This window comes from Aspergillus udagawae (assembly GCF_001078395.1).
Source record: "Aspergillus udagawae IFM 46973 DNA, scaffold_7, whole genome shotgun sequence".
NCBI lineage: Eukaryota > Fungi > Ascomycota > Eurotiomycetes > Eurotiales > Aspergillaceae > Aspergillus > Aspergillus udagawae.
The window spans coordinates 289,857-316,002 of NW_025091270.1; the positions used below are offsets into that span (position 1 = coordinate 289,857).

At 48.1% G+C, this 26,146-nt stretch overlaps 9 protein-coding genes across 9 annotated transcripts; 6 read left to right on the forward strand and 3 right to left on the reverse strand.

The window, feature by feature from the left end:
* Positions 1-2,015: 2,015 nt before the first annotated feature.
* Positions 2,016-3,167, forward strand: Aud_008784 (DUF3129 domain-containing protein; the record flags this gene model as incomplete). Its single annotated transcript, XM_043293649.1, has 6 exons — positions 2,016-2,130; positions 2,192-2,401; positions 2,453-2,515; positions 2,566-2,613; positions 2,664-2,836; positions 2,889-3,167. The coding sequence occupies 6 exons, from the start codon at positions 2,016-2,018 to the stop codon at positions 3,165-3,167; spliced, it is 888 nt and encodes a 295-aa protein (XP_043149584.1).
* A 1,088-nt stretch (positions 3,168-4,255) lies between these two features.
* Aud_008785 (non-canonical purine NTP pyrophosphatase) lies at positions 4,256-4,824 on the reverse strand (the record flags this gene model as incomplete). The annotated part of the gene is made up of 3 exons (XM_043293650.1): positions 4,256-4,442; positions 4,508-4,581; positions 4,645-4,824. 3 exons carry the CDS (start codon positions 4,822-4,824, stop codon positions 4,256-4,258), a joined length of 441 nt encoding a protein of 146 aa, XP_043149585.1.
* Positions 4,825-6,717: 1,893 nt separating this feature from the next.
* Aud_008786 (fatty acid desaturase) lies at positions 6,718-8,391 on the reverse strand (the record flags this gene model as incomplete). The annotated part of the gene is made up of 1 exon (XM_043293651.1): positions 6,718-8,391. One exon carries the CDS (start codon positions 8,389-8,391, stop codon positions 6,718-6,720), a length of 1,674 nt encoding a protein of 557 aa, XP_043149586.1.
* Positions 8,392-9,556: 1,165 nt separating this feature from the next.
* Aud_008787 (pepsin-like aspartic protease) lies at positions 9,557-11,312 on the forward strand (the record flags this gene model as incomplete). Its single annotated transcript, XM_043293652.1, has 3 exons — positions 9,557-9,896; positions 10,001-10,321; positions 10,390-11,312. The coding sequence occupies 3 exons, from the start codon at positions 9,557-9,559 to the stop codon at positions 11,310-11,312; spliced, it is 1,584 nt and encodes a 527-aa protein (XP_043149587.1).
* Positions 11,313-14,547: 3,235 nt separating this feature from the next.
* Aud_008788 (uncharacterized protein) lies at positions 14,548-15,529 on the forward strand (the record flags this gene model as incomplete). The annotated part of the gene is made up of 3 exons (XM_043293653.1): positions 14,548-14,552; positions 14,582-14,703; positions 14,766-15,529. 3 exons carry the CDS (start codon positions 14,548-14,550, stop codon positions 15,527-15,529), a joined length of 891 nt encoding a protein of 296 aa, XP_043149588.1.
* Positions 15,530-16,554: 1,025 nt separating this feature from the next.
* Positions 16,555-17,806, reverse strand: Aud_008789 (uncharacterized protein; the record flags this gene model as incomplete). Its single annotated transcript, XM_043293654.1, has 3 exons — positions 16,555-16,588; positions 16,944-17,133; positions 17,197-17,806. The coding sequence occupies 3 exons, from the start codon at positions 17,804-17,806 to the stop codon at positions 16,555-16,557; spliced, it is 834 nt and encodes a 277-aa protein (XP_043149589.1).
* A 1,444-nt stretch (positions 17,807-19,250) lies between these two features.
* Positions 19,251-20,174, forward strand: Aud_008790 (uncharacterized protein; the record flags this gene model as incomplete). The annotated part of the gene is made up of 1 exon (XM_043293655.1): positions 19,251-20,174. One exon carries the CDS (start codon positions 19,251-19,253, stop codon positions 20,172-20,174), a length of 924 nt encoding a protein of 307 aa, XP_043149590.1.
* Positions 20,175-22,188: 2,014 nt separating this feature from the next.
* Positions 22,189-23,017, forward strand: psoE (glutathione S-transferase psoE; the record flags this gene model as incomplete). The annotated part of the gene is made up of 3 exons (XM_043293656.1): positions 22,189-22,218; positions 22,300-22,480; positions 22,533-23,017. The coding sequence occupies 3 exons, from the start codon at positions 22,189-22,191 to the stop codon at positions 23,015-23,017; spliced, it is 696 nt and encodes a 231-aa protein (XP_043149591.1).
* Positions 23,018-24,921: 1,904 nt separating this feature from the next.
* On the forward strand, positions 24,922-25,951 carry Aud_008792 (sterol desaturase family protein; the record flags this gene model as incomplete). Its single annotated transcript, XM_043293657.1, has 3 exons — positions 24,922-25,426; positions 25,485-25,551; positions 25,621-25,951. The coding sequence occupies 3 exons, from the start codon at positions 24,922-24,924 to the stop codon at positions 25,949-25,951; spliced, it is 903 nt and encodes a 300-aa protein (XP_043149592.1).
* Between the last annotated feature and the right edge of the window lie 195 nt (positions 25,952-26,146).

The window sequence follows — 26,146 nt, forward strand, 5'->3', positions numbered from 1 at the left end:
CTTTCCGCTTCGCGTGCTGGTTGGTGCTAAGCTTGATATATTGCATAGCTCTGTGTGTGTGTCTTCCTCTTCCTTATATGGCATGAGACGGTAAGAATCTGAATTCATAATAGCTATGTTTATTTCTGCCCATGCGTAATTAGGGTCAAACTAGTGAATTCATACCTTCGGTCAACGGGATTGAGGAGAAAGTGACAGGGCGGGAAATAGCAAGATTCTTCTCGATCGCAACAGTATGAAAGAAACGTCTGGCTGACTGCGGAGCTCGACACCCCCAAGGTAGCTCCTGCAGTATAGGTTTTGCAAGATAATATAACCCTTTGGAAAGATTGCAGACCTAAGATTCATTTAATTACAATGAATCTTCCAAATTCCAGGCTGCGAAGCCCCTCATTGAAATTGCGTACCTTTCATACATATATTGGACGGGACAAATGTAGTGATAATGCAACATAGCGGTTTATTTATCTGGTAATATTGTTCAGCATTCTAAATCATGTGCTTAGAATATATAAAAGCAAATCTGTGTTTCCAACATGGAAGGCGATGTCGGGCGCCACTGGAAGTCTGGCTACAAGGACCCATCTAGTCGACACAAGCAAGATATGTATTTTCGCACAAGATCTGTGTCGGTTAAGAGGAAACCTGGTAGTATTCTGGCCTAGGCAACTAGCGTTCCCCGTCTTAAAAATTGGAACTGCCTAGAGTGGAGTCGAAACTGAACTTGCTGGGGGGTATAAACAACTAAAGAAGGTGTTTTGTTGTCTGCTTTGCCAGTGGGAATGAAGTGGCCTGTTGCTCCCTCATCTAAGGGCCCAGACTCCAAGAGATGAATAGCATCAGAGGGAAATCTGGAGGGAAACACCTGTTCGCAATCAATGATCTCCTTAAAGGGATCCACTTCAGGTTGGATCGCGTTTCAGATCCCGATCAACCGTCCTACGCGAAGTATACCGACTTGGCAATCACATGGATCGTCCCGAGTGCGGCTTTTGCAACGGCCGACACTACAGCCGAGCCTACAGTTCCACATTCGACAATCGACAGCATGTTTCAGTCATAAGGCTAGCCAGTGCGCGAACCGGAATCTTGCTGACCTCCCCACATCTAATACTACTCTACGTTCCTAATTTTAGCATGCCAATCAGGGCAATTACTACACATTACTCTTTTGAGTATAGGTTCCTCCATCAGGCAAGCCAAAAGGGGACTTTTGGGAGATCCAAAACATGGTGAGAAAGCTAGCAAACTTTACTGGCAGACCCTTGTAGATTTACACTGGGAGAATGTCGCCAAAGATTCTCTATTTCTGAGTTGACGAACGAGAAAATAAGCTCCTGGAGGTATACAGTGCGTCGTTGGGATGCTGCTACTGGCCAAAGAGATTTTTAATGACTTATTATAATTCAACACAGGACATTTACAACAACTATGTGCATCCTTTCTAATCACGAGTAGAGGTTATCTAAGGCGCAGGATACGCTGAATCTGAGGAAGACTTGTCATAGATCTCCGGCAAACTGTGGGTCCCCTGCAATTTACCTAATGGACCCTTGCCCGAGTCTCACTCTCAAACAGTATCCAGAACCTGGCCTGCATGATCTGCCCACTTCATTGGACTTTTATCGTCATGAAACAAGGAGTTGTACTCATGACTGACCTAGTTTGGGTAGTTTCGTCGATCAACCCTTCGCTACCCTCGCTTAATGAGCGAGAGGCCTACAAGGACGTCTACGTTTGGTTCATGGACAAGTCTAAGCAAGCAGGAGCTGGCCGCATCACATGGTTGTGTTTCATGTGTTACTATCAACAGCTTTCTCGCACAGCATTGTGGATTTGGTATAGAGTTAATGCCTCATGGGCATGAGAGATAGGGGATGAACCGGCATGAATAAGAGTATATAAGGATGTCCGACGTCCTGTTCCTTCCAGTATCAAGTCAAACAATCCAGCGTTCATACTTTGGTCAAGAAGCTTCCACTATTCTCTCTCTCTGTCCATCTCACTTCATCAATATGTTGATCAAAGACATCCTCACAGTGACAGCACTGCTTGTGAGCCAGGTTAGTGCTCATGGTCTAGTCACCCGTATCAAAGGCGCCAATGGCGTCAACATGCCTGGCCTGACGAGTGAGTTCAACCTTCTCCCTTTGCCCTAGGTCGCAATGATTCTCATATTAACGGTGTTTAGTCATTGATGGAGTACCACGTGACTGTCCCTCTGCGGCATGTGGCGGGCAAAAAGACACGGCAATCATCCGAGACGGTGAAATGGGAGGTATTAAGGCTTCGCCTTTAGGCCGTACTATGGGCGCTGGTCCGGTGAATGCGGCCACAGTCATCAACAAGTTCTTGGGCACTGTGGCGGAGAAGCGGGGTCGTGTTCCCCCCTCGGAGAGGCGTACGAGATTGCTTTCCAATTGCAGCATCAATGAGGCTAATATGTTCTCAGGTCGGCAATTGATCAACGATGCTGCAAGTGTAATTACTAATGCTGGTGGTGCTATTCTTAACGGTATTTCTTCGCTGGATGAATCAAGACGAAGCAGAACTGACGTTGCGCAGGCGCCCAAGACCTCGCAGACAAAACCCCGCTGGGTGGGGCTATCAAGAGTAAGGAGCTCCATTACATTCAGCAAAACCGAGGCTGATCTAGGAAACAGGTGCCCAGTCCGCTGTTGATGATGCTCTCAGTATTGTGCCAGGTCTGAAGTCTGGTGCTATGACAGCGCAGGGCACCAGCGAGAATGGTGTTCAGCTATACTCTGGCAAAGGTGCCAGCACGGGTCTTCCCACCGCATCTGCGGATGGCGTTGTCACAGTCATTTATCATCAGGTAGAACGCTACTCCCGGAATGAATGGTCCAATATTGACTTGTATACTCTAGGTAAACCAAGACGGCGCTGGACCACTCACAGCCGACATTGATCCGTCAAGTGGAGGAACCAACCCAAAGGCATTCGTGTCGGCCCAGGTGATTCAGAACATCCCCGGTGTGGCCGGGTTCTCGACCTCCAGCACCATGGACTACGAGGTCAAAGTCCAGGTGCCTAAAGGGATGAAGTGCACTGGAACAGTCGGTGCGGCCAAGAATGTCTGCATTGTGCGTATCCGGAACACTGCCATCTCCGGGCCGTTTGGCGGCTCTGCTGCATTTACGCAGTGAGGGGCGGTAACTTACAAACGGTTGGCCATGTGCTCCGGTGTGCGTTGGTGATTTGATTTATCGTGATTCTTTAGCCTCTAATCAATGTACACTGCGGTTATATGTTAATAGAAGTGAACCCTTAATCAAATAGTCTGGAGATTCTTACAGCTAAACAACTACTATATATACTCCACCTGCAGAACCAATCCGTTGAATTGGCCATCTTATGCCAGGTAAGCGCAGAAAAAGACATACTCGGCGGATATGTCTTTGAGGTTCTTAGCCATGTCCTCAGCTGAGGCTCAGAGGTCGAGAGTAGCATGTTAGATCTTTGCGTTTTCCCCTCCAGGATTTCTGGGAGAGAGGGAGTAGATCTTCTCATATCGGGGGTCTTTGCATAAATGACGCACAAAAGCGCTCCCGTTTATGCCTAAAGAATATTTAGCAGACCATCGGACGATGTATGGACACATACCGGTTGCACCAGTGACAATTGCGGATGGCATATCCGAGGAATCAAAGGCGAGGTTTAATAAATTATTTATAATTCCACGAACAGATAGGAGAGATTAGATGGCATGACCATATGCAGGGTAAAGCTTTATATGCATGTCTGATAGGACTTCATGGCAACAAGCAAACCCCGCCATGACAAAGTATGATATCACCCACTCGATATGATGAACACCGGGCAGATAATCGGCAATATGGAATGAATGTCTCTGAAGTTTACCCTCGGGGAGAATACTGTGGCCTCAGCGGGAGGCCTGAAGCCAAGCGAAATGTGTGCGACCTTCTCTTCGTAGTCAGAGTTTCCAAATCCCAACCACAAATAAACTATATATATGTATCCGGTCGACTCTATATGCCATGTTCAACCAAGGTGATCGCCGATCCAGCCCTTGAGCTTCTGTAAAGCAACGTATCGTTCAGACAACTGATTCTACCTGTCTGTCAGAAAATCAGCTGCATAGTTGCTGCGACCTCACTGACATGCCTTTGTTTGAGCATCCATCTCTCCATATGTCTTCCCCTGAACTTCGAATATAGGATCGAAGGCTTTAAAAGATTAGTTCATCAAAGGCTACAAATTCAACATGCCAAAACTAACCAAAACCATTGGTCCCTCTGGGCGTGACAATCTGCCCGTCAACCCGACCCTGGAATAGCACAGGCTCAACGCCCGGTCCAGATGAGAAAGCATACGTGCAGATAGCAGATGCAGATTTGTCCTCAAATGCCGCTAGAAGCTGACAGAGCCCAGTATTTCCAAGTGCAGAATAGAACCATTTTCTGTCAGATAAGCAGAGGTCAGAGTTCACTGAACAGCAGACGAGCCAAGAGACTCTTTTGCTCACATGTAGGGACCTGGCAATCCATTTAGAGCATGAAATTCAAGGGCACTATCCTCCGTCAAAACCGGGCCTTGCGTCTGTTCAGAGTCAGTCATTGCGCTGGATACCCTGCTCCTCTAGAATAAGGGGTGTTCTCATACCGCAGTAGCTGCACTACGGCACTTCTCCCGTGCAATTTCTTCTAGCGAGCCCTGGATCTCGGGAAGCTCGATGACATATTGTCGGAGCCGTGCTGCGTTTCCAAGTATTGCTTCGGCTTCAGCAAATTTCCGTGGATTCCCGGTCACAAAATGAATCAATTGGGGCTCCGCGTGGATCATTTTGGACTGTAGCGACTGGTAAGGTGGCACCTAGAAGAATAGAATATCTCAGTGTAGGAAGCCTTGAAACTATCAACCAATCTCTGGGCTGTGCCGATGTGCTACGATTGGCCTTATGGCGTCTGGCTAAACACAGCAGAAAGAATTGCGTCTGGCAGGTCGCCCACTCACATATCATTTAAAACACTTCATGTTTGCTTCGCTAGGGCATGCAATATATACAGGTGCAGGCTCCAATTCAGATTGACGTTTGCATATGCTCGCAGATCACGCCATCGAGTACAACACCAATAAAATGCCAGGCACATGAGGGGAAGATCACATGGCAAGGATTCGGCTAGCTGTATTCTTGTCTCCAAGCTTGTCAGCCTCTTCTATATACGTAGCGACGTGTTTAGTACTTTCAAAAGCGGTAACAAGTCACACGATATCAATGGAATTGCTAAGTACAAGGTGCTTTGTGGTTGTCTCTCTCACGTCCTGGTTTGCCGGCACGGATCGTGAATATCAGGTAATTTAATAAGGTATAGAGTACCCTGACGATCGTTGTAAGAGGGGATGATCTGAGTTGATAAGGATAAGGACCAGGTCCTATTCGAATGAACCGGGAAGTTGAGCTGAACCAGTCTCTTGCGAGCATTGCGAGGTTATGTTACAGCTTGTAGAAACCCGTATATGGGCTATAACAAACATGCGGCTACTTAATACCCCGTCCTCGCCAGGCAGCCTCTGGATGACGTGGGCAGCCTTTGGTCACAGACGAAAAGCCAAAACGCCCTTTGATCCACCCAACTATACGACACAATCGGCTAATAAATGGGCCTTAATGATTTTGCCAATAATATGTGCTATATTTCAGTCCCGCGGGTGATGGTTCATTTGATCTCAGGGAGTACTTGAGAACAAGCCAGGATCCAAGCGAAGTGTCTCTACGGCTTTAAAATGGACATTCTGGACAGAGGGCCGGGAAAAGGGTCAAATTTCGATGCCAGGGTTGTGGCAGATATCAGTCTACCTCTTCCATTCCATGCATAGTCACTAACCACACCACAGGCCATTGAGCATGTGACGATGGCAAGACCGAAGTTTGATATCATATCAATGTCTTGGTCCATCAAAAAGAATGACCACAAAGCGGAGAAGGGCAGAAAGTCTAGCGTCGAGAGCATCATGGAATCGGCCAGTCCGAAGAGTATAAGGACTACAGGACAGGATGTCACAGTCAGGAGCGATGGGAAGGCTTTCGTGGAGAACTACAACAGTCCGAAAACGGGCTCGTCCGTAGCCACCGCTTGGCAGCCGGACTCGCAGCCCTCATTATCCATTTTGTGAGCTTGGGGGCCATCTATAACACCTATCAGAGTCAACATGGTCGTGTAAGTTGGCAGACGTACGATCGCATCAAGAGGTATGGCTTGATGACCAGGGTTTTCGACAACATGAGTGATTCCGGTCCATCTCTCCGGAGAGTAGCTATAGAAAATTACTTCATAGAACCCGACAACGACATAAAGAGAATCAACTATAGGCACGCAAGGTTACTGACTGGAGAGGAATTCAAGAAGGGGACATTGCAGCAGAAGTGGGCTAAGGTTGCTCAACTAGCTGGAGATCTGCTGTCTCATGAGAGGGAGCAAAGTGTGGCCAAACGATGGAACTTGCAAATGATAAAAATGCATCCCTATGTATTCTTTCTAGGGGCCACGAAACTACTGCCGCATTTGCACTTGCATCACAGTAACTGGACACAGACAATTATTGTTGGAACAACAGCAACATTGTCATGTGTGGCTACGGTCTACACTGCTATAAGCAGCCTGGCACAACAGTGTGGTAGCAAACATGAAACGTTGCCAGTTACATCTATGAGGAATTAGGAGAGGGAAAAGCTGATCAATGACTATGGCGACCCTCAACCAAATCCTTCGCAGCAACCTTTCTGCATTCCTCCAACACCCTCAATTGTTCGGCAACCTCACCCAGTCTGCTAATGACTTCCTTATTCCCCCGGGTGAAACCAAATACTACGTATGGAATCCCGACGTCGTGGCAGAACTCCTTCACGTACGGCTGTGCCCAGCGCAAGTTATGCCTTGGGAGACGAGGGAACAAATGGTGCACGACTTGGAAATTGAGACCGCCATGCACGAAGTCCAACCACGGCGGGCAATCGACGTCCATCGTCGTCCGCACCATCTTCTGAGCAAATGACTCGTGGGTGCCCAGGTCGGCGCTCGACATGGCGAAGTGACTCAGCGTAAGTTGTACGTGTAACGAGGCGGTGACCATATGTGAGATGAGCAGAAACACGATACGGGACGACCACGTCGGGATCGAGAGGTATAGCGTGCGGTAGCCGTACCAGTACCAGAAAAACACCTGGCCGGCCATTTCAAGGTAGCGATGCCACCATGCTGCGCCTTTCCGAGGTGCTTGCGCCGGGTCTAGGAGGTATGACCATGCTAGGCGGTACAGGTTGAAGCGACCGAATAACAGTATGGGATAGTAAAGGTAATGCTGGTACTTGATGAAGAACCGTGCTGCAGCATCGAGATTCATATCGCGGTCGTAGTAGCTCGAGCGCAGGGAAGTAAAGAATCGAGAAGAGATGGCGAAAAATGGCATGTGCTGGATGTCCGGATCGTGCTCGGGTGAGTTAGTTACTATGTGATGCACGTTGTGATTCCGTTTCCACCAGCCGACTGATAGACCACCAAGGAAATCTGCGACAAAAATCCCGATGCAACTGTCCGTGTGGAATTCATGGGTTATACTTAGATGACCGGCGTCGTGGACGGTGAATGCAAGCAGGTGCCAGAGTAACCCGAGGAAAAAGCCCGAAAGAGCAAAGTAGGAATGGTGAAGACATGTCAAGAAGAGGGTGAAAAGAACCGAGTATCGGACAAATTCGACGGCGTAAGAGCCATATGGACAGTCGTAAAGTCCCTCACATTGCAGTTTTTCGTCGAGCTGGCGGTACTTTTTGGCGATCTTAGCTTGGGACCTTTTATCCAGAGGATATTTCGAAAGATCGGATGATATCGCGTGTGCAGTTGATGCTTCCGCAGATCTAAATTGTCCCAGCTCCGGCTCTGATGGGGATAAGGATGATACTCGAGAAATAGGGGTATCGTTCCCTGCACGCCTCAGACGAACTTCGTCTCGTGTCTCATCATTATCGAAGACTGATGGTGGTGTCGACCCTCCAGATGAGGTGAGATCTTCGGCAGATAGCACTTCGTCGTCGATGTCCCTCGAGGTCAGCGTTCTGAATACCCCTCCCTGTATCGGAGGTAAGAAATTTTCCCATCTTCCATGTACTCTTCCTATGATATACTTCTGCATATGTGTCTGTGCTTCCTTTGAGTGCAACGCTGTTACTTCGTCCGTTGCATCCCGGCCAACCATGTGTAATATTGATTTATCGCCGCCTGGGTGATAGGGTAGCCACGCGTCGACCTTCAGTATCTGATCACCCAGTATGATTATTTTTTGCCCATCTGCTATCAATCCCTCGATTTCTCTCCGAGACCACACTCGATTTTTGCGTGACATAGCCGGCGCCATAGGCCAATGGTAGCTGCAGGCGAACTAAAGATTGACTTCAATCCCAGACAGATGATGACGGAGGATGCTTAGCATTAGACGGACAGAAATGAGGTACTCGCATGTAGGTCGTATGATGCCGTTGTTTGTTCGTCCCTCAGCACTAGGCAGTCGGTGTCAGCCTACAGAGTCACGTGCAGGTTTCTACTATGTATTCTCGGAACAATGATTGGCTGTTAGGTGACAGCCCTTGCAACTACGTGAAGGCGGCTTCCCGGCCATTTACGGTCAGCAGCGGTTCTATCAGCCAACCCTCTTTTGGATGCCGGGTCACTTACATTTCAAAAAAATGGAAAGATTGGGATATGAGTACACAAATTACTATGTAGGGGAATTGATGGAATAGGTATCTGCATTGATTGGTGCAGATTAAATCATCCTCCTCATTTGGTTGCAGGGATGAGTCGGCGATTTTGTGGCTAAATTTCCGCCTAACACAGCAGTCTTGTATCAGTACATCAGTGTGTGGATAGGTAGGTCACTGAGAGCCATAGGCAAAGGTGTCTTGTCAACGAGAGACAGCTATGCCCGAGTAGCTTTCATACACGGCCCGAGGACAGGACGACCTTCCAATTGGAGTATGACAGGAAGCGTGCATATTCTTAGCCTCCGAGCATGAAGAGCAAAGACTGACGGCAGAATCCTTGGTAGTCTCACCTACTGTACAACAGAAGTAGGAGGCTCGGCTGAAAATAGCGTCATGCGAGTTACCAACTCAGCCTATTTCCTGAGGAAGCATATTGAGATAGTTATGCTTCCGTTAACTCGTATTTCAAAGATGGTAAGCGATCCACTTGACACTTACAGTAGCGATACCACTTGTAAAACTGCTTGAGGCCTGCCACTAGATTGCAAGCCCCAGACAAGCTTCAAACTAGTGCTTGGTAATGACCTCCCATTGGATTCCTGACCTGTAAGCTTCTCTGATCTCGTAACAACCCACTGGTATTGACCTCGTATTCCAGTCGAGCAATCATATTCATTATTATTCTTCTGCCTTGATAACGTTGCCAGCCGCATGAGGAGGACGTGTATATTTAAGTCGCGCACACTGTCATTTAATGTGGTCTTCTGGTGAAATGTCTCGTCCACTGCAGGCAAGACTCTTTCTGAAAGCCTTCTGGACATGGCATTGTGGAACACGAGCGTTTCAAAGTCCCCTACAGGGAACAGATTGATAAAACTCCTTTTCCTCGTCAGTTGTGGCCTGGTCGCGACAGTAACAGGGGAGCCCAATGTTTTCTCTCTTCCCCTCCACAGAAGTGAACGTCGCTCGGTTGTGAAGCGCGACCATGCCGGGGTTCTACTGGAAAATGACTATCCCTACGGACTGTACTGGGTAAATGCGACAGTGGGGACCCCTGGGCAGTTAGTGCAGCTTCAGATCGACACTGGTAGCAGTGATGTATGGGTGTTTGGTCCGCACTCTTGTGTCCAGTCCACGTCCCCTTGCCTTGGTGGCTATTGTAAGTATACATTTGCTTGCCCTCTCCCCACCACCCCTTAACAAACAAACAAACCCACCCAAGCTCCGGTCCACACAGTCGTCGCTGATTCGCCGCCATTTCAGATGATGGCTCCCAATCAAGCACATATAAGTTGATCGATCGAGGCGGGTTCAATATTACGTACCAAGACAACTCGGGAGCCAGAGGGGACTATGTCTCAGATAACTTCGCGATCGGGGCAGTAGGCATCAAGGACTTGACTATCGCGGTCGCTACAGAGGCGACGGGCGCTGGCACGGGCACAGGCGTCATGGGCATCGGGTTTGACTCGGACGAATCCATAGTGGCCAGTGGTGGCAAGCCCTATAAAAACATTATTGATGTGATGGTCGACCAAGGTCTCATCAACTCGCGTGCCTACAGTCTATGGCTCAATGATGTTGGTAAGCTGCGAATGCTGTGTCGGCTGGATGCGTTGAGCCCGAATTATAGCTGATTTTTCGACTTTCAGGTGCTCAGACAGGAACTATTCTGTTCGGCGGCTATGATACGGGTAAATTCAGGGGCAAGCTGGTCGCGTTGCCCATCCAACCCGACCAAACTGGGCAGATCACCTCTATGTCGGTCGCGTGGACATCTCTATCAATTACAGATCCCACGCAGGGCACTCAGACCCTAACGGGGAGTAACTTTGCCCAGCCAGTGATCCTGGATTCAGGGACTACCTTGACATATATCCCTCCCGACCTATATTACCAGGTCGCCTCTTTTGCTAATGTCATGTCTGCCCAGAACAATGACGGCGGTCTTGTCGAGTGCGAGGTTATGCAGTCTTACAAAGGGACCCTGGATTTTGGATTCGATGGCGCTGCAGGGCCAGTGATCTCCGTTCCCTTCTCAGAGCTATCTTTCCCCTACACAGACCAAAATGGGAACGCCGAGAAATTTGACAACGGCAACACTGTCTGTCAATTTGGACTTGCACCGGCTGAGGAAAACGCCCCGCTGCTATTTGGCGACACCTTCCTTCGCTCCGCATATGTCGTGTATGATCTGGACCGTCAGCAGATAGCCATTGCTCCTACCGTCTTCAATAGCGACATCACTAATATTGTGGAACTTGGCCCACCTGGATCCTCTGCAACCCCCACTTGGCATGTTGCGAATGCGATCAGCGTCCAGCAGATGGCGACAGGCCCGCCAGAAAAACCAGGGTTATTTGCCGCGGGCACAGCCACAGTTCCGATTTCTTTCACGCAAACAGCCAGTGGCTTCCATCTCTCGGGGTCCAGTATCCCTCCTACTAGCGGGCCTTCTCAATCAAGCGGCAGCGCCGCCTCATCGGGTTCGACCGCCAGCGGTGGCGTCCTAGCCAACGTCGCCATCGGCTCTCTGTTTGTATTTATAGGTTCTACGTTACTTTTGGTCGCATGAGTAATGAATCTAGTTGCATTATTGTTTATTATATAGCGATAGAAGAAATGCATTCCATTCGACACCAAAGAGGCCTGGGAAAAGATACAGCGCAACGCTAGGCCTCCACTGGCATTCACCCAAATCCGGAAGTTGACCCATACAGCAAGAGGGCTATAATACCTATACGCAAATAATCTCACATCTGTGCTGCCTGCGACATATAGCCCGTCTTGCTGCCAAGCAACCCATAATCAAGGAGGGAACGGGCGAAGTTGGACCTCTCTCATGAAAGAGACTAAGTAAGGGTAAATCCGCCAGTTTCGGACATCCTCGACCCGAAAAGAGTGTATCGTGTAGGTCCTCGTCTGGGGACGCCCATAGCAGGCTCAGCATATGCATGAGCCGACTGAGTGGCGGACGCGCACCAGACGGCCAGATTGACCTTGACCACAATGAGCGGCTCAATGTTGACGGCGTCGTAGATGGGATCCTCGGAGACCTGGGTGCTAACTTCAAGGGCTAGGATGCCAGGCGAGACCGCAATCCAGAGCCTTATTTCTTCCAGTGAAATAGTTCAGTTGTCAGAGGAACTAGCTATGTACAACCAGGACCGCGTCCATTCCTGTAAGTTGAGTGTCCGCGTACCGTCAAGTGGTTCTTGATGTAGTTCTTGTCAGGGCCATTTTCTCACAACCAGTTCCATGATACACAAAGCACCTTTCTAAATATCTTAGATATCAACAATGAAAGATAATGCAGCATAGAATTACGTACAACAGGTGGGATAGAATTTCAGACGTCCGATACCCACTGTGTAAGGATAGAGGACTCTTTCGATCTGGTCTTTCACCAAATCCTATACCACTGACGTAACTGAATCACGAATCCATCTCATCAATGCCGTACCATCCACCTCATAGCCAGTTTGAAGTATAACCCTGTTGTAGTGTATAGCTCAAAGCATATTCATAACCATGGCGCCAATAACGCCAGATCCCATCGCAAGACCAATGTGCGGCATATGGCTGGAAGCATGGCTTGCACCATTGCTGGAGGGGCCAGAAGAGCCAGAAGAAGTATAGCCACTATTTATAGGACAGTAGGTTTGTTGGTCATTGGGATTGTTGCAATGCACCCCATCAGGACATTGTACATAGCCAGGACCAAAGCAACCCTGGCACGTCGCCTTGAACTCAATGCAGGTGTTTTCAAAGCCCCCATCAATGCCACCGGAATTCGGCCGCGTTATCAGATGAGGTATGTTGGACACACGAGCTGACATTAATGCGATGTCATCCCTAACATCCCATCTGTTGAGTGTCGTAGTAGCGGAGGTCAAGGAGGCGAATATGAGTAGAATAGCAAAGAAGATATTTTGCTCTATCTTTATTGTTGGCAAGTGGTCTACCGTAGGGACAGGGAGCACGTAATCCTGCTGCTGACAGCAATAATTCTTAGAAGAATTAGAGAGTGTATGTATGTCTGATGGATCATAGAGCAATGTAAAGAGTGAAAAGAGGCGTCAGAAACTCCTTAGCTCACCCCCACCACCGAACCTCCTCACCTGAAGGTGAGAAGAGAGGATGATCATTCCGTCAGCCTTCCCCAACATTCGACTGAGGCATGTATGAACAGCTGATAGTTGGCGAACAATAGGAGCCAAGACAAAAAGCACTAGACTTAAAACTCAAAATACGATAAGCGAACTTTTGCCCAGGAAATTGGCCTTGAGTTCTTATACTGTACGTGGATCTTATCGTCTATAAAATACTCTGCAGTCCGAAAGACGATAACGGGGTAAGACCAGCAATGAGGAATTCGCCCATGGATCTGAGATTTTCCTTTTTTTTCCCCCTTGTTTTTTTCGGTGGACTCTCAGTAGCAGTAAAGCGTTGAAAAAGTCGTCTATATGATGGCTTGGTCGTTGCTTGGAAACCGAATTGCCCGTGGGTATACGCAGTCTTGTACGTCAACTGAGAAAGGCTATCAATAGATTTACAATTACGGATATCAAGTCCTCAGACAGCAAGGTTAGACCCTAGGAAACGTTGGATTGATTAAGCCACACTTAGAGGTACAACATGTGACTGGGGATAGCCTGGGCTTAATGTTTATCTTAAATACCACCTTCTAAGGGCTAGACTGGCCCACTTTTGGTTAATGAGAGACCCTGGTAAGGACTTTCTGTCCCATTAGTTGATTGTGTGAGATACACTATTCACGTGATATGCTCTGGTGTCGAAAACCTGTCAACCATTCGGAAATCCGAGCTCCGTAATGAGTCCGGAATCAGGCATCAGTGTCTTATCACGTGATTAGGCCTTCAATTTCGCCAAGCCCCCAGGCCCCAGCCCCCTCTTTTCCCATTCTCCCTGGCCATTTCTTCTTCACCTTATCCTTTGACCATCATCATCATCCTGTAAAGAAAGTATTTGCTCTTTGCCGTTCTCGCCGTCAGTCCTGCCATTCCTGTGTCTTCATAGGACTCTCCGATGTCACTTGTTGACTTCGGTTTGGGCACGTACTCATGACCAGGCCGCAAGAGCTCTTACCAATTTACTCACGTTCTTATTATCATTATTCACCTACATTTTACGCGAGTCAGGGCTGCTCAACGCCGGTCTAAAGCCCGGGTGGGAGGGCTACTCGATTCATCGAGGGTTCTCCTTTTAATCCAGCAAATGTTGCAACAACACAATGACCACCGCTTCGCAAAACCCGCCCTGGGTTTTGAAGAAGGCAGTCCTTGTTTATGCACCTGTTCTCAATGTTTCCTGTCTTGCTCGCCTTCGTATTGTTCATGATCAAACTGCCAACCAAGGATCCATCTCCCTTTCGATTACGGCCTATCTTGCTAACCTGAGCGGCAGATCACAGGTACTGACTTTGAATATCCCCCCAGAAAGAGTCGAAAAATGTGCTTTAGCTCAGAAAAGTAATGACAACCTCTGTTCATCTCATTTGGTTTCCATGCTCCCAGCGCCTGTCACCACTGTTTCGGCCGTCTCAACACTGAGTCTGAGCCTCGGTACGAGTGGCATTGTTCTTTGTCCATCTGAAATGGAGTCTCTAAGCGCAGCCACACCAGGAGACTTGAATTTCCACTCATTTGCAAAGATCTGTCAATCCAAATTTCTCCGTCTACACTTTTCCAGGCGACAATTTGTGAATAGAGAACTTGATAAGCTGGAAACTTTCTCCTGTGCCCTGCGAAAAAGAAGTCTTCAGACAGTGGCTTTTAACCACACTCGCCATGGCGTGGTCCAGAAAGATTGGCGTGTCTTTAGTCTGTCGCCCGATCCTCCCCCATATTGTCAGGAGCCCGTGTCCGAGCAGGTGAAGCAGGTGGATCCACCCCTATATTGTGAGGAGTCCGTGTCCGGGCAGGTGGTTGGAAAACGGCGCAGAGGTATCTTCTCATCTTACCGTCTTGGGTACTATGTCGTTCAATAGCTTAATCATAGTATCTAGACCCACAGTCAATGTCACCTAACGATGAAAGCCGAAAAAGACTGCTCCTTCCATCCCCTCAACCGATAGGCTCTCCCACCGAAGTAAATACACCAAGTACTCTCTCCCCGTCACCGTCCTCGATTCGCCCAACTTGCTTTACGCATGCTTCGTCTCCTGGCCACACGGAGATTAAGAGACTTACACTCCTTGAACATGAGCTCCGTGGTGTTTCCGATGACCTGATTTGCGAACTATTGATCCGATCAGGACGCAAACATCTGCTAGCCATACCAAAAGATGTAGACCGTGACCGGCCATGCGAGTTTGAGAAAGTCAGCTTTCCCGGAGCTGAGATGATTGAGCACCGCCTCAAACGATATGTCGATGAGATGATTGAGCGCCGCCTCAAATCACACGTTCTTGACGAGATTTTCGATAGTGCTGTGAGCGAGTGTCGTGATCAGATCTACGACGAATGCAAAACGAACGAAGCCGAATTTCGTGAACAGGTCGATGATGGTAACTCCGAGGTACGCAATACCGCGAGTGAATGTATGAATGAAATGAAAGAGCAGGCGCAAATGTACATGCATGAAATTGAAGAACAAGCGCAACAGTACATGAAGGATATTGAGGATCAGGGAATTGAGGTTGAGATGTTTGCGAAGAAAGAAGTCGCAAAGCTCAAACGATGGTTCAGTGCTTTTGCTCAGTCTTTACTTGATAGCAAGTCAAGCCCTAGCCATGAACTGGGTGCTAATGCCAGGCGCAGTTCCATTTAGACTCAGTACTAGGTTTATACCCCTGAGGATTGTCGTCGTGCTGTTAGGTTCTTCGTTAGTCCACGAGAAAGGTGTGAATCTCGATCGCTATGCACCTTGCCAGACCAACCTGACCTCATGTGGTGAGACACGTCAGCAGCAATGTCTATATGTCATCATTATTGCGATAGTAGTGATACTCGTAAGATGGAAGAAGAGGAGTACAAATAGCACGACAGAGAAGGGATACTTGCAAATGACAGAGCTGCCAGGGTGCAGCTTGCCTGATGAGCTTGGTGGAAGTCCAAGCCGGAATGAGTTGAGTGGTAGTCTGGGATATGTTTTTGAGCTTCATGGAATTAATAGAAACTTGTTGAAATCGCTAGAGACCTGAATATCTTATTGGCCATACTCTCACCAAAGAAGACAAACTAATCAGGCATTTAAGAGTCTGGGTACTTTCATTTCCATTCTATCAGTCTTAAGGCTAGCTGATCCTAATAGACCCCCTCATGTTATAATACATGACCCAATGCCCACTAGTCCTCATCATCTCAGAGCCCTAGCACAATGTGAGCAGAGACATTAGAGGCGCTTCTCCCCACAACATTACTAAAGATACAGCATGAGACGAATAGATTCCGCAAGTTTCCTCATACGCACAAGGACAGTGGCTAATCCTAATGGTCCTTTAGTAAATTGTAAACATGAGGTCCTCAATCCAGGGTATCAACAGTTCACATAAAATGGTACAGAGATTAGTCGAAGTCAATAGCTGCTAGTAGTGTTGAAATCCAGATACTCCCGCCAATTATCCAGCCATTGCCCAGCCTCAAAGGAGGGGAACCGGAACCGATACCACAGAATCGACACGGTGAAAGTGATTAACACACCCGTTAGTGCTGAGACCCCCATTTCATCCAGATACCAAGAAACCTTAAGTTTCTTACTCAAGGTAAGCCACCCCCTAACCGCTAGCTTAAGCAAGGAATGCAGAGTGCGACATATTAGCCAGAACAAAAGTAGGAGCCCAACTTCTACAATTGTTAACTGGGATACCCAGACCACATAATCCTGTCCCTGCGGGGTTGACGTATAGGTTGACGTATAAAAAAATAAAAAAATCGCTCCTCCCCAACAAGCACCAAAAGAGACCACTACTGTGGAGGTCAGCACGATGGGATACGCAACAAAGGTTCGCCCCAGTAGTTTCGACAGGAACGTGAGTAAAGCACTGGCTATAGCACCAGAGAGAATAAAGAGGAGGGTCGCCGTTAGGATCAATATGACCACGATGGCGAAGGTTAGAATGGGTAAAGAAATGATAAATCTTAGGAATATCCAGCTGCCGGTGGACGAGAGTATATTGGCTTCCAAAAGGGGTTGCACAAGGTCGAGATAGGCCCAATATACGAATATTGCATGGAGTGTACACCCCAATTTCAAAAGGACTCTATCGCAGTAATTGAGAGCGTGCTTCAAGGATGAAAGCCGAGCTGATGTGAAGGGATCATCATATTTGGTGTTGTTATCCTTTGCGACTTCCAGGTCAGAAGGGTTGGTTCTGTTCGCAGATCCTGTGGGCTCCGGTTGGGGGACCGTAGAGCCGTCAATATCATTTATGCCTTTCACCTCATTAGCGGTCCGGTCTATAGCGTATTTCATGCTCGCTGATTCTAGCGACTCACCTTGGACGTTCCCATTCATAGCTTGGTCCTCATCGCTCGCTTCATGCATGGTGTCTTCCGTACCTGTATGTGGTGTTTTGTCGTCATCGTCATCTCCAATAAATGCCTCCAATTCGAAACCGGTAGCATCCTCTAGTGTTTCTTCAAGCAAATGCCTGGCAATCTGCATTACAATCTCCAACACCAAGTACGAAGCAATGAACATGCATGCCCAAGCCATTGTCCATCTGATTTCTCGCCACGAACCAAATACATATATCAGTGGCAATAGGCTGATAAGAAATGTAACATGCCGTGATATCATCGTGATTGTCGTGCGTTTTTGACTAATGTGATCAGTCTCGTATTTGTCAAAGTAATCCATTCCGATGATAAGCATGGCTTTGCGCGGGGTAACAGTCGCATAGAGTAAGGCGCAATAGGCTAGCAACCGCAAGACAAGCGCCAGAGCCCCAAGGGCGCAAATGAAGGGTGAAGCTCGGAGCCATCCTACATTGTTTGCAGGAGAACCGAGGACGCGGCCGACCGGTTGAAACATCGTGTTCAGGGCGAGGAGCGGCAAGGGCTGGAAGGCTTGAAGCCAGCTTATCGTAGAATTTGTTGCCGACATGATTGAGCCCGCTGGCGGGTTAGTGCGGCCAGGCGTCCAAAAATCGCAGAATCCGACGACCTTGGGTTTCAGTCAGCAGGTTGAAAAGTGAAATGATTCTGAGCCGTCCATCTAGGGAGTCGCTACGAGATGGAGAAGCTACACGTGACCGACAGCTGGCAAGAGATGACTTGCTTCGGTGTATCGTTGCCTCACGGTGCTGACCTAAAAAGATAAAGTAACCTTGAAGCTTAGTATGCTGACTCCAAGCATCGTGAAACCATGTCAAGCCATCCCCGCTCGACTTTGCGCGGACGATTTCTGTTCAGGGTTGATGGAGTATCCCTCTGGGGTAAATCGAACGTGATTTACCTTGCCTGCAGTCATCAAGGCAAGAAAGGAAAAGATACTTCATATTAAATCAGTTGTGATGGCCTTAGCAATAATCAGTGATCTCCACTTCATGTGATACCTGGCTATTAAAACAGCAAGGAAGAAAAGCTCAACCCATTTACTGGCCGGTAAACCGATGATTCTCAGTCCAATAAAGTGACTACTCCTCACATTTGGCAGCCTGGTAGGAAATCCGAAACATCGTGCGCGAGCAGGTGAGCATCGTGCGAGGGTCACCCCTGCATGGTCACCGCGCTCAGCCCCGCCACGGACCTGCTCACCCAAGTCGCGCGACCTAAGGGCGGCACTGCTCATCTACTAAAACAAGAACGGCAATGGACCTGGCTTCCGTAGTTTTCTGCTTGGTATGCATAAGACCTAGACCGTTCATGTTTCATCTTGGCGGCCAACTGGAGACTAAGTGGACTTTAGAATGTCTTGTAACCTTCAACAGAGAAACCAGGTACTCGCCTGGAAGATCATAGGAAGTAGGGTCTAAATCATCTATCTGACAATGGAACATAAAGATGGTAGCAGGTACATACATTGCGATAGGCTCGACTTAGGAGCGAGTAACTCTAAAAACACAATGTGCATTTGGCAGGTACCTGAGACTAGCTATATACAAGGGTAGACGCCAACAAATATACTCTAAAAAACAAAGAATCCCAGAGCCAAGATATAACGGACATTTTTGCCTGGTCGTAACGACTGCATACTAGACATCATCCCATGCTATTATTCAGGCCGCAATCTCTTTGAGCGAGGCAGTGGAGGCTCCGTAGCGGTAGGTTTGTGGGATTCCAATAGGCATGGGTCGATATTTGCCATCTCAAGATCTACAGAGGAAGCGGGAGTGTCGGTACCTGACCGGTCGTCTAATTCAAGAGGAGTTGTTTTGCTGTTGATGGATGAAGTATCACTGCCAGCACGCCGAGGTCTTTCTGCGAGATGGTGCAGTTTAATATGGACGTCATAGGCCCAGTGCAAATTCAGATGGAGTTACGCGTCTTGATAATAGAAAATCTGACCAGATATTCCCAGTGCCAGGAATATATGAAAAAAAAACAATATGAATGCCATTGTAGGTTTTGACCACCTTGACTTTCTTTCTCTATCCTTCCTTCGCATCTACGAACCACAGCAAGATCCTGCAAGCGTTAGCGACGAAGACGAGGAACCCACTGATGAGAATGATTCAACAACACTGCGTGAGCTATCGACTGCCTATCCAAAAGAGCGACAACTTTCCAAGTTTTTAAACTCGGTAGCGGAAACGTTTTCACGGGAAAAATCTATTTCTCCAGCGGGAGGGCAGCAACATATACGACGCAGGGGTAATACAACAGGGAAAGGAGCGCGTCAAGTTTCTGCTTCCGGTTTGGTTCTGGCGAATCAACAACCTAAGGTTTACATCGCGAAAAACAAGGGTACGAACGATGAAGACAAGAAGTTGGCCAATACTCTAACAGTCTGGATCCGGGCTATCGCGACTACGGGGAAGCGGCCGGCCATCGAGAAAGATAAGGTCTGGACGGGGCTGTTGAGCTACTACAAGCAGCGCCTAGATGTGTATGCCGCACAAATATCGTCCGTTGCGGTGGCGGAAATCACTGGCGCCTTTGCGGAAGGGTCGAATGCAGTTGGGCGCGCCCGGGAGCTGCATAGCCTGTCTGCTGAATACAGAATTGACAAGTCCACTGATGTACTCCAGCGCATGGTATCTATCGCATACGATCTACTCTACGAACCGAATCCTGCCATCCTGTCCCCAGCAAGTAGAGAGGGGAGGAATGCAATTTGCTTTTTGGAACGTCTAAAATCAGCATACAAAACATTCAAGGAGACCGCCATCCAGTTTCAAAAGTCATTCGTGAAGCTGAGTATCGGTTGTCTCCCAGTACCGGATAGTATGCGATTTACAAGGAGGGAGGTTGAGGAACGGATCCAAATTCTGGCTGGGAAAAAAGGAATGTCTCAGCTACGCATTGGGTAAGGATCCTGAGATAAGAACTCAATGCCATGCAGAGATTTAACTGCTTCTGCATCTTGAAAGTTATACCTCTCCTGAGGAGTATCTATTCCCGTATCTAGGGTCAGCAAGACATGTTGGCTATGTCATCAGTTTCTGTCTCGGTATAAGAGCAAGAAGACAGCAAAAGGGGATTTCTACCAGACAAGGGGCTCCCATGGACGAGTTTACCCGCTTTGGCACATTGGACCGCCGGCTGACCCACGCATCCAATTTTATCTCTCGACTACACTTCAGGATATCCAAGTGTTGATGAATGAGCTCCCAATTGTCCCTCGTATCCGACGACCGGCCCAGGCAGAGTCTTCAGCTAATGTTACAGTCGCCGGAGGGGCGGTCAAACGACGTGCGCTTAAAAAGCAGAGAATTATGGAATCCACAATGGAGTCAAAAAATAGCAAAGACGAAATGGGAATCTTAGGCGACTTCGTTTGCTCCAAAGAGTGCTTCAGGATCCCGGCCAACGGAGGGAAACCCCACTTTGTCAGGATTGATTTCTACAGGTGTCCACAAAACTACATCGGCCGCGAGCCTCCCACTTGGTGTATTCCGGACTTCAGTGCATATTGGAGCAATTGCAACTTGGAGTGTGTCAATCGCGTATTCAAGTTGAACAAACAAGAACCGACGGAGCTGAACGGAACGTACGTCTTGTACCGGTGTTGCAACAATGAGCTCCAACCGAACCAGTGCCTGATGTCTCTGCTGGGAATCGAGTCTCTGCAGATTCAGGAATACTTCTGGTATGGAGATGTCTCTATCACGCGCTTTCATGAAGAAGGTAAAACTTTTAAATTCTTTGTGAAGACGTGTCTAGGGCCTTTTTGGCTGTACGACCCTGATTTGGTCCTACTGGGAGAGCAAAGAACCCGAAAACGCTGTTCTGGAATTGCAGGGTACAGAGGCCCAGCAAGAAAAGCTTAATGCCGATAAGCAGATAATACTCGGAAGAATGTAGGATACTCACCCATCCAGATATGTTTCTCTAAATGCTAATGTCTTACGTTTTCCAAGGCCAGAAACGAGCGAGAGATTTTGAAACAGCTGCCGTGGATGTTAGAATATCTGGCTATTACCACGTGCGACGATGACGCTTTGGTTGATTCATCTGTTCGCAAAAGCAAGGATCACCCTGGAACGGTGGCGGTATCAGTGGTGCATCCGCGGACTGCTCTGGAGCAAAGAGGCTAGAAAGGATTTTCAAGTAATGGCCTCTAGACGGCGAGGAAGAAGTGGTCCCCATAGGACCAATATTATATACACTGAAATACCATCATCCGATATTCCCTGCACCAAAAGCTACTCGCGCTTGCTAGTAGCAAAAACTTGAGAACCCACTGCTGTATTCAGCTTCTTCAGCCCTACAGGAGATGGTGAGTGACTACCTCTCCATCATATCACGGGTGACATAACAATTGTACTATACGCAAAACCACATCATGAATATCCTGGGCCAATTAACTGGAATGTTTATTCATTAGCCATCGTGGATTTCGATGGCCCCCGTCGTCTGCAACTGCCTCTCCTACCACTTCAACCTCATCTCCTGCTGTATACCTTGATTTCCCGTAAATTCATTCAGCATGAGTTTCGGGTTTGGTAGCGGGGAATTTGTTACCGTCATCAAGCTTGCATCACAGATCTGAAAGGAATCTGTCGAGGCGCCTGGCCAGTCTAAGAATATCTCTGATGAGTAGGTGGGTAGAGCTACTCTATTCGTCTCATTGCTGATTCGGTACCTCCATGCAGTTAGGAGCCTAGCACTCGTGATACCCGTACACGCCTTGATAGGTAGATTGAACACGCTAAACCGAAATCAGTCATCCCTCCGAATATCGACCGTCAACATCCGAAAATCGATAGTCATCATCCGAATGCAAGACAGCCACTAATAGGAGGGCCGTTATATAGAGGCTTACTCGACTTCTGGTACTTCTAGGGAAGAGAATGTGATCTTTCAGAGAAAATAGTCTTAGATATGGTTTTTGGAACCTTGTACACGTTTCCCGTAAGTACAATTGCCAATAGTCGCACACGTTTCCCAATATATCTATACACGTACATAGTACTGACAATCCGACTCCCCTAGGGCGATCACTGCCGAAGCATAGCCATCAAGGCCGTCGCCAAGGCCAATGGTCTCGACCTCGACTTTCGCGAGACCCCCAGAACTCCCGAGCATTTGAGTGTCAGCAAGCTCGGCAAGGTCCCTGCCTTTGAAGGTGCGGATGGCTTCAAGCTCTTTGAGTGCATGGCCATTGCTCTCTACAGTTAGTCAACTCATGTTGTTGGTGCAAGCCAGAACTGACGACACCCGCTCAGTCACTTCTCAAGACGAACAGACCACTCTCCTCGGAGGGAACAAGAAGGAATACGCGGACATCATCAAGTGGATGTCTTTTTTCAACAATGAGATCCTCATTCTTATGACTCAACAATTACTGCCCCAGCTTGGTGTCATCCCCTACGACAAAGACCAGGTGGAGTTGTTCACCAACATGACCCAAAGATGCGTTGACGTGGTCGAGGAGTATTTGCAAGACCGCACGTTCCTCGTTGGCGAGCAGCTATCACTTGCCGATGTGTTCTGTGCCGCAAGCATTTCTCTTGGGTTCCAATTCTTCTACGGCAAAGCATGGAGGCAACAGAACCCCAACGTGACTCGTTGGTATGAGATGGTTTGCCATCAGCCTATTTATGCGGCCGTGACCGACAAGTTTCAGCTCCTAGAGGAGCCCAAGCTGACAAACAATCCGCCTCAAAAGAAGCTTGAGACAGGCCCCGAGAGTGTTGCTGCTGTTGCTTGAAAATATGCAGACTAAGGCCCATATGGCGTCAATATAAACGAAAACAATACTTCTCCAAGGCACTTACGGGAATCAATCTATCGGGGAGATGGATGCTATGTTTATTCTGGGGCGGATTTCTTCTATCGAATATCCTTCCAGTCCATTCCAAATGAAAATATTCAGGCAAACTGCTCCCTGCGCAGCAGCATGTAAAACACATGGTCGAGATTCCATGCCCTACGCTTTGAGCAGTCCAGGCAAACCTTGACTCCTGACCACATCCCGTAGGCCAGTAGCACCGGCAGCAATGATAACTTGGGGGTGATGACTTGGGGGTCGACATTAGGTGCGTCCTTTGGAATCAATGGCTTGAGACAGGCTGAAAAAATCAAATGCAGAGCAGGATGAAGAACGGAAGAAACAATTGGAGAATGGGCTGGACAAGGCGGCGGGGCACGAAAAGGCCAAGAAAGACGGAGCTGACACTAAAAGAAGCAGGATGATACCTAAAAGGAAGCCGATGAGGATAAGTCCATGGAGGATTTGGAACCGAAGGCAGGAGAGGTGTTCGAATGACTGCAAAACAAGTGATAGTCCGAGTAACAGCTACGTTCTCTTCATTATATTAGAGCTGTTGAGTTAGGTGGATGGAAGTCACTTAGGCCCCTGCAAAGACCAATGCTACTACTGAGTAAACTCAGTCTAGCTCCCTAGGGTTCTGAAGGAAGGAAAACTATTGAATAAATTGGGCTGCGATTGAAAGATTGAAGTCGCAATATACGCGCAATTCTGAGTCAAGCTAGCATGACATACATGGTGTGGGTTCAAAAAAATATCCCAAAATAAGACTATGAAGAGCACGTTTTGAGAGTTCCAAACCTAAAACTGCAGACTACGTGAATGCGCTCTGGTTGACTCCAGTGTCTTTCTGATATTTATACGAGGCTTGATCCTGTCAGTCCACCACCATTAAGGTCTGCTAGTTGTACTGCATTCAAGGATTTGAATCCTTCCAAGGTAGATAGCTCGATCCCCAGGAATATGCTATCTTCAAAGCTAATTCGAACGTTCACGAGTGCCTCAGGCTTATGGGGCCGATTCCAGCCGCTGGAAAGCCTTGGCCCTTAAGGTAATCATTTGAGATGTCGGCTTCACTAAGCACTAATAGGCGCGCTATAGTGAGTCGAAGCATGTAAGATCTAGTGATTGCATCATGTCTCATAAGGTGGAGGCAAATACATACGAAATTAGGAACAATATCATATTAATGCAGTTCTTTTTAAACAAGGTATTTGTTGCATTCATTACAAAAATAATGAATGTGATATTCTCCAACTATACAGCTATTTTATAGCGATAGAGATCTTTCTAAACGCAGGTCCTTCAGAGACATCTTGGGGTTGACTGCTTCAGAAGGAGCAACGGATGTTAATAGGTACGATTGCAGGAGTTCAATCCTTCGACTGCCACCCACCAGCATGCAGATCAAGAAGCAGTCCAAGCAGAGGCTACAGCCGCTGATCAGCTGACACGCATTATCCAAAATGTCCCACCATCAACGACAATATCCAAAATATGCAGGTAAGAAGCTATCTTTGCAGGTCTACTGGCTGGAAAACAAAGTGATTCTCTGGACTTAGTTAATAATTTGGCCAGATACTTAGATAAAACACCAGGCTTGGCTTTTTTCTACAAACAGAATAGTGCGGATATTGAAAATCTCCGCTAGGCACCTAGGATTATCAGATACTCCGATTCGACGATCAACGGCAATAGTGGGTCATCAAGAACTTCCCCTGAGCAGCTTCGGGAACCATTCAATCCGACGTCGAACCGACTTACAGCAGTCGTTCCTGTAAGTGGCGCACCACCCTTCTCCCCCGTTATCGATCGCTCATTAAAAGATCAGCCCGCTATAGACAATGGATGTGGCTCTCGAGCTTCTCGATCCCCTCATTCTGGACAAGGCCTATGCCTGGTTGCTGCCCTCCGATCCTCACCTCGCCGATCCGACATCGCGGTGGTCTCGCGATAACATCTATCGCCAAGTCATCTCGATTCTCGTCATCACACAACTCGGCGCGACCTCCCTTTACCTCTTTTTCAGCGCGCTCTCCTACTACTTTATCTTCGACCGACGGCTCGAGTACCATCCACGTTTCTTGCCGAATCAAATCCGCCAAGAGATTAAATCATCGCTGTCCGCCGTCCCCTTTATCAATATTCTCACCCTGCCCTGGTTCCTGGCTGAAGTCCGTGGCAAAAGCTTGCTGTACCGCTCGGTGAGCGACTATGGCTGGCCATGGCTGGTGGTCTCGTCCATCCTGTACATAGCCTTCAACGATATTGCCATCTACTGGATCCATCGCCTAGAGCATCACCCCAGCGTGTACAAGTACATTCACAAGCCACATCACAAATGGATCGGTCGGTCTTTTGCAGAACGTTCATGTACCAGTAGGTGCAAATGCTGACGACGTCATAGTCCCCACGCCATGGGCTGCGCTGGCGTTCCACCCGCTGGATGGATATGTGCAGTCTCTGCCATACCAGTAAGTATCCCTGTCCCCCGTCCAGGTGATTCTTCAAGGCCATCCTTCTAACCTTCCAACCTTCCAAAGCGTCTTCGTCTTCATTTGCCCCATGCAGCGACACCTGTACATGGTTCTCTTCGTTGCAGTCCAGATCTGGACCATCTTCATTCACGACGGTGACATGATTTCGGGCCATTGGACGGAGAAATTTATCAACAGCCCCGCGCATCACACATTGCACCATATGTACTTTACTGTCAACTATGGACAATATTTCACCTGGGCCGACACCTATTTCGGATCGCACCGGGCCCCGGAGCCAGCACTGGATCCGCTCCATGATGCCCTCAAGGTGATGCGGGCCAAAGGCCTCATCGATGAGCAGGGCAACCCAATTAAGAAACCAAAGGGGGAGTGAAGGGTCTTTGATGTCCTGAGAGACCAGATATTTTTGGTATATATGCATATGACCATTAGACAAAGAGTCATTTCCTGTACAGCTAAAATTTAGAGCAATACCTAATGTTAGAATATATTGATACAAGTTTCATCCTTGTTTGTCTCAATGCTCGCGGAAGGTGGCAGATTGCTCAGGATGATGAAGGCTGGGCTC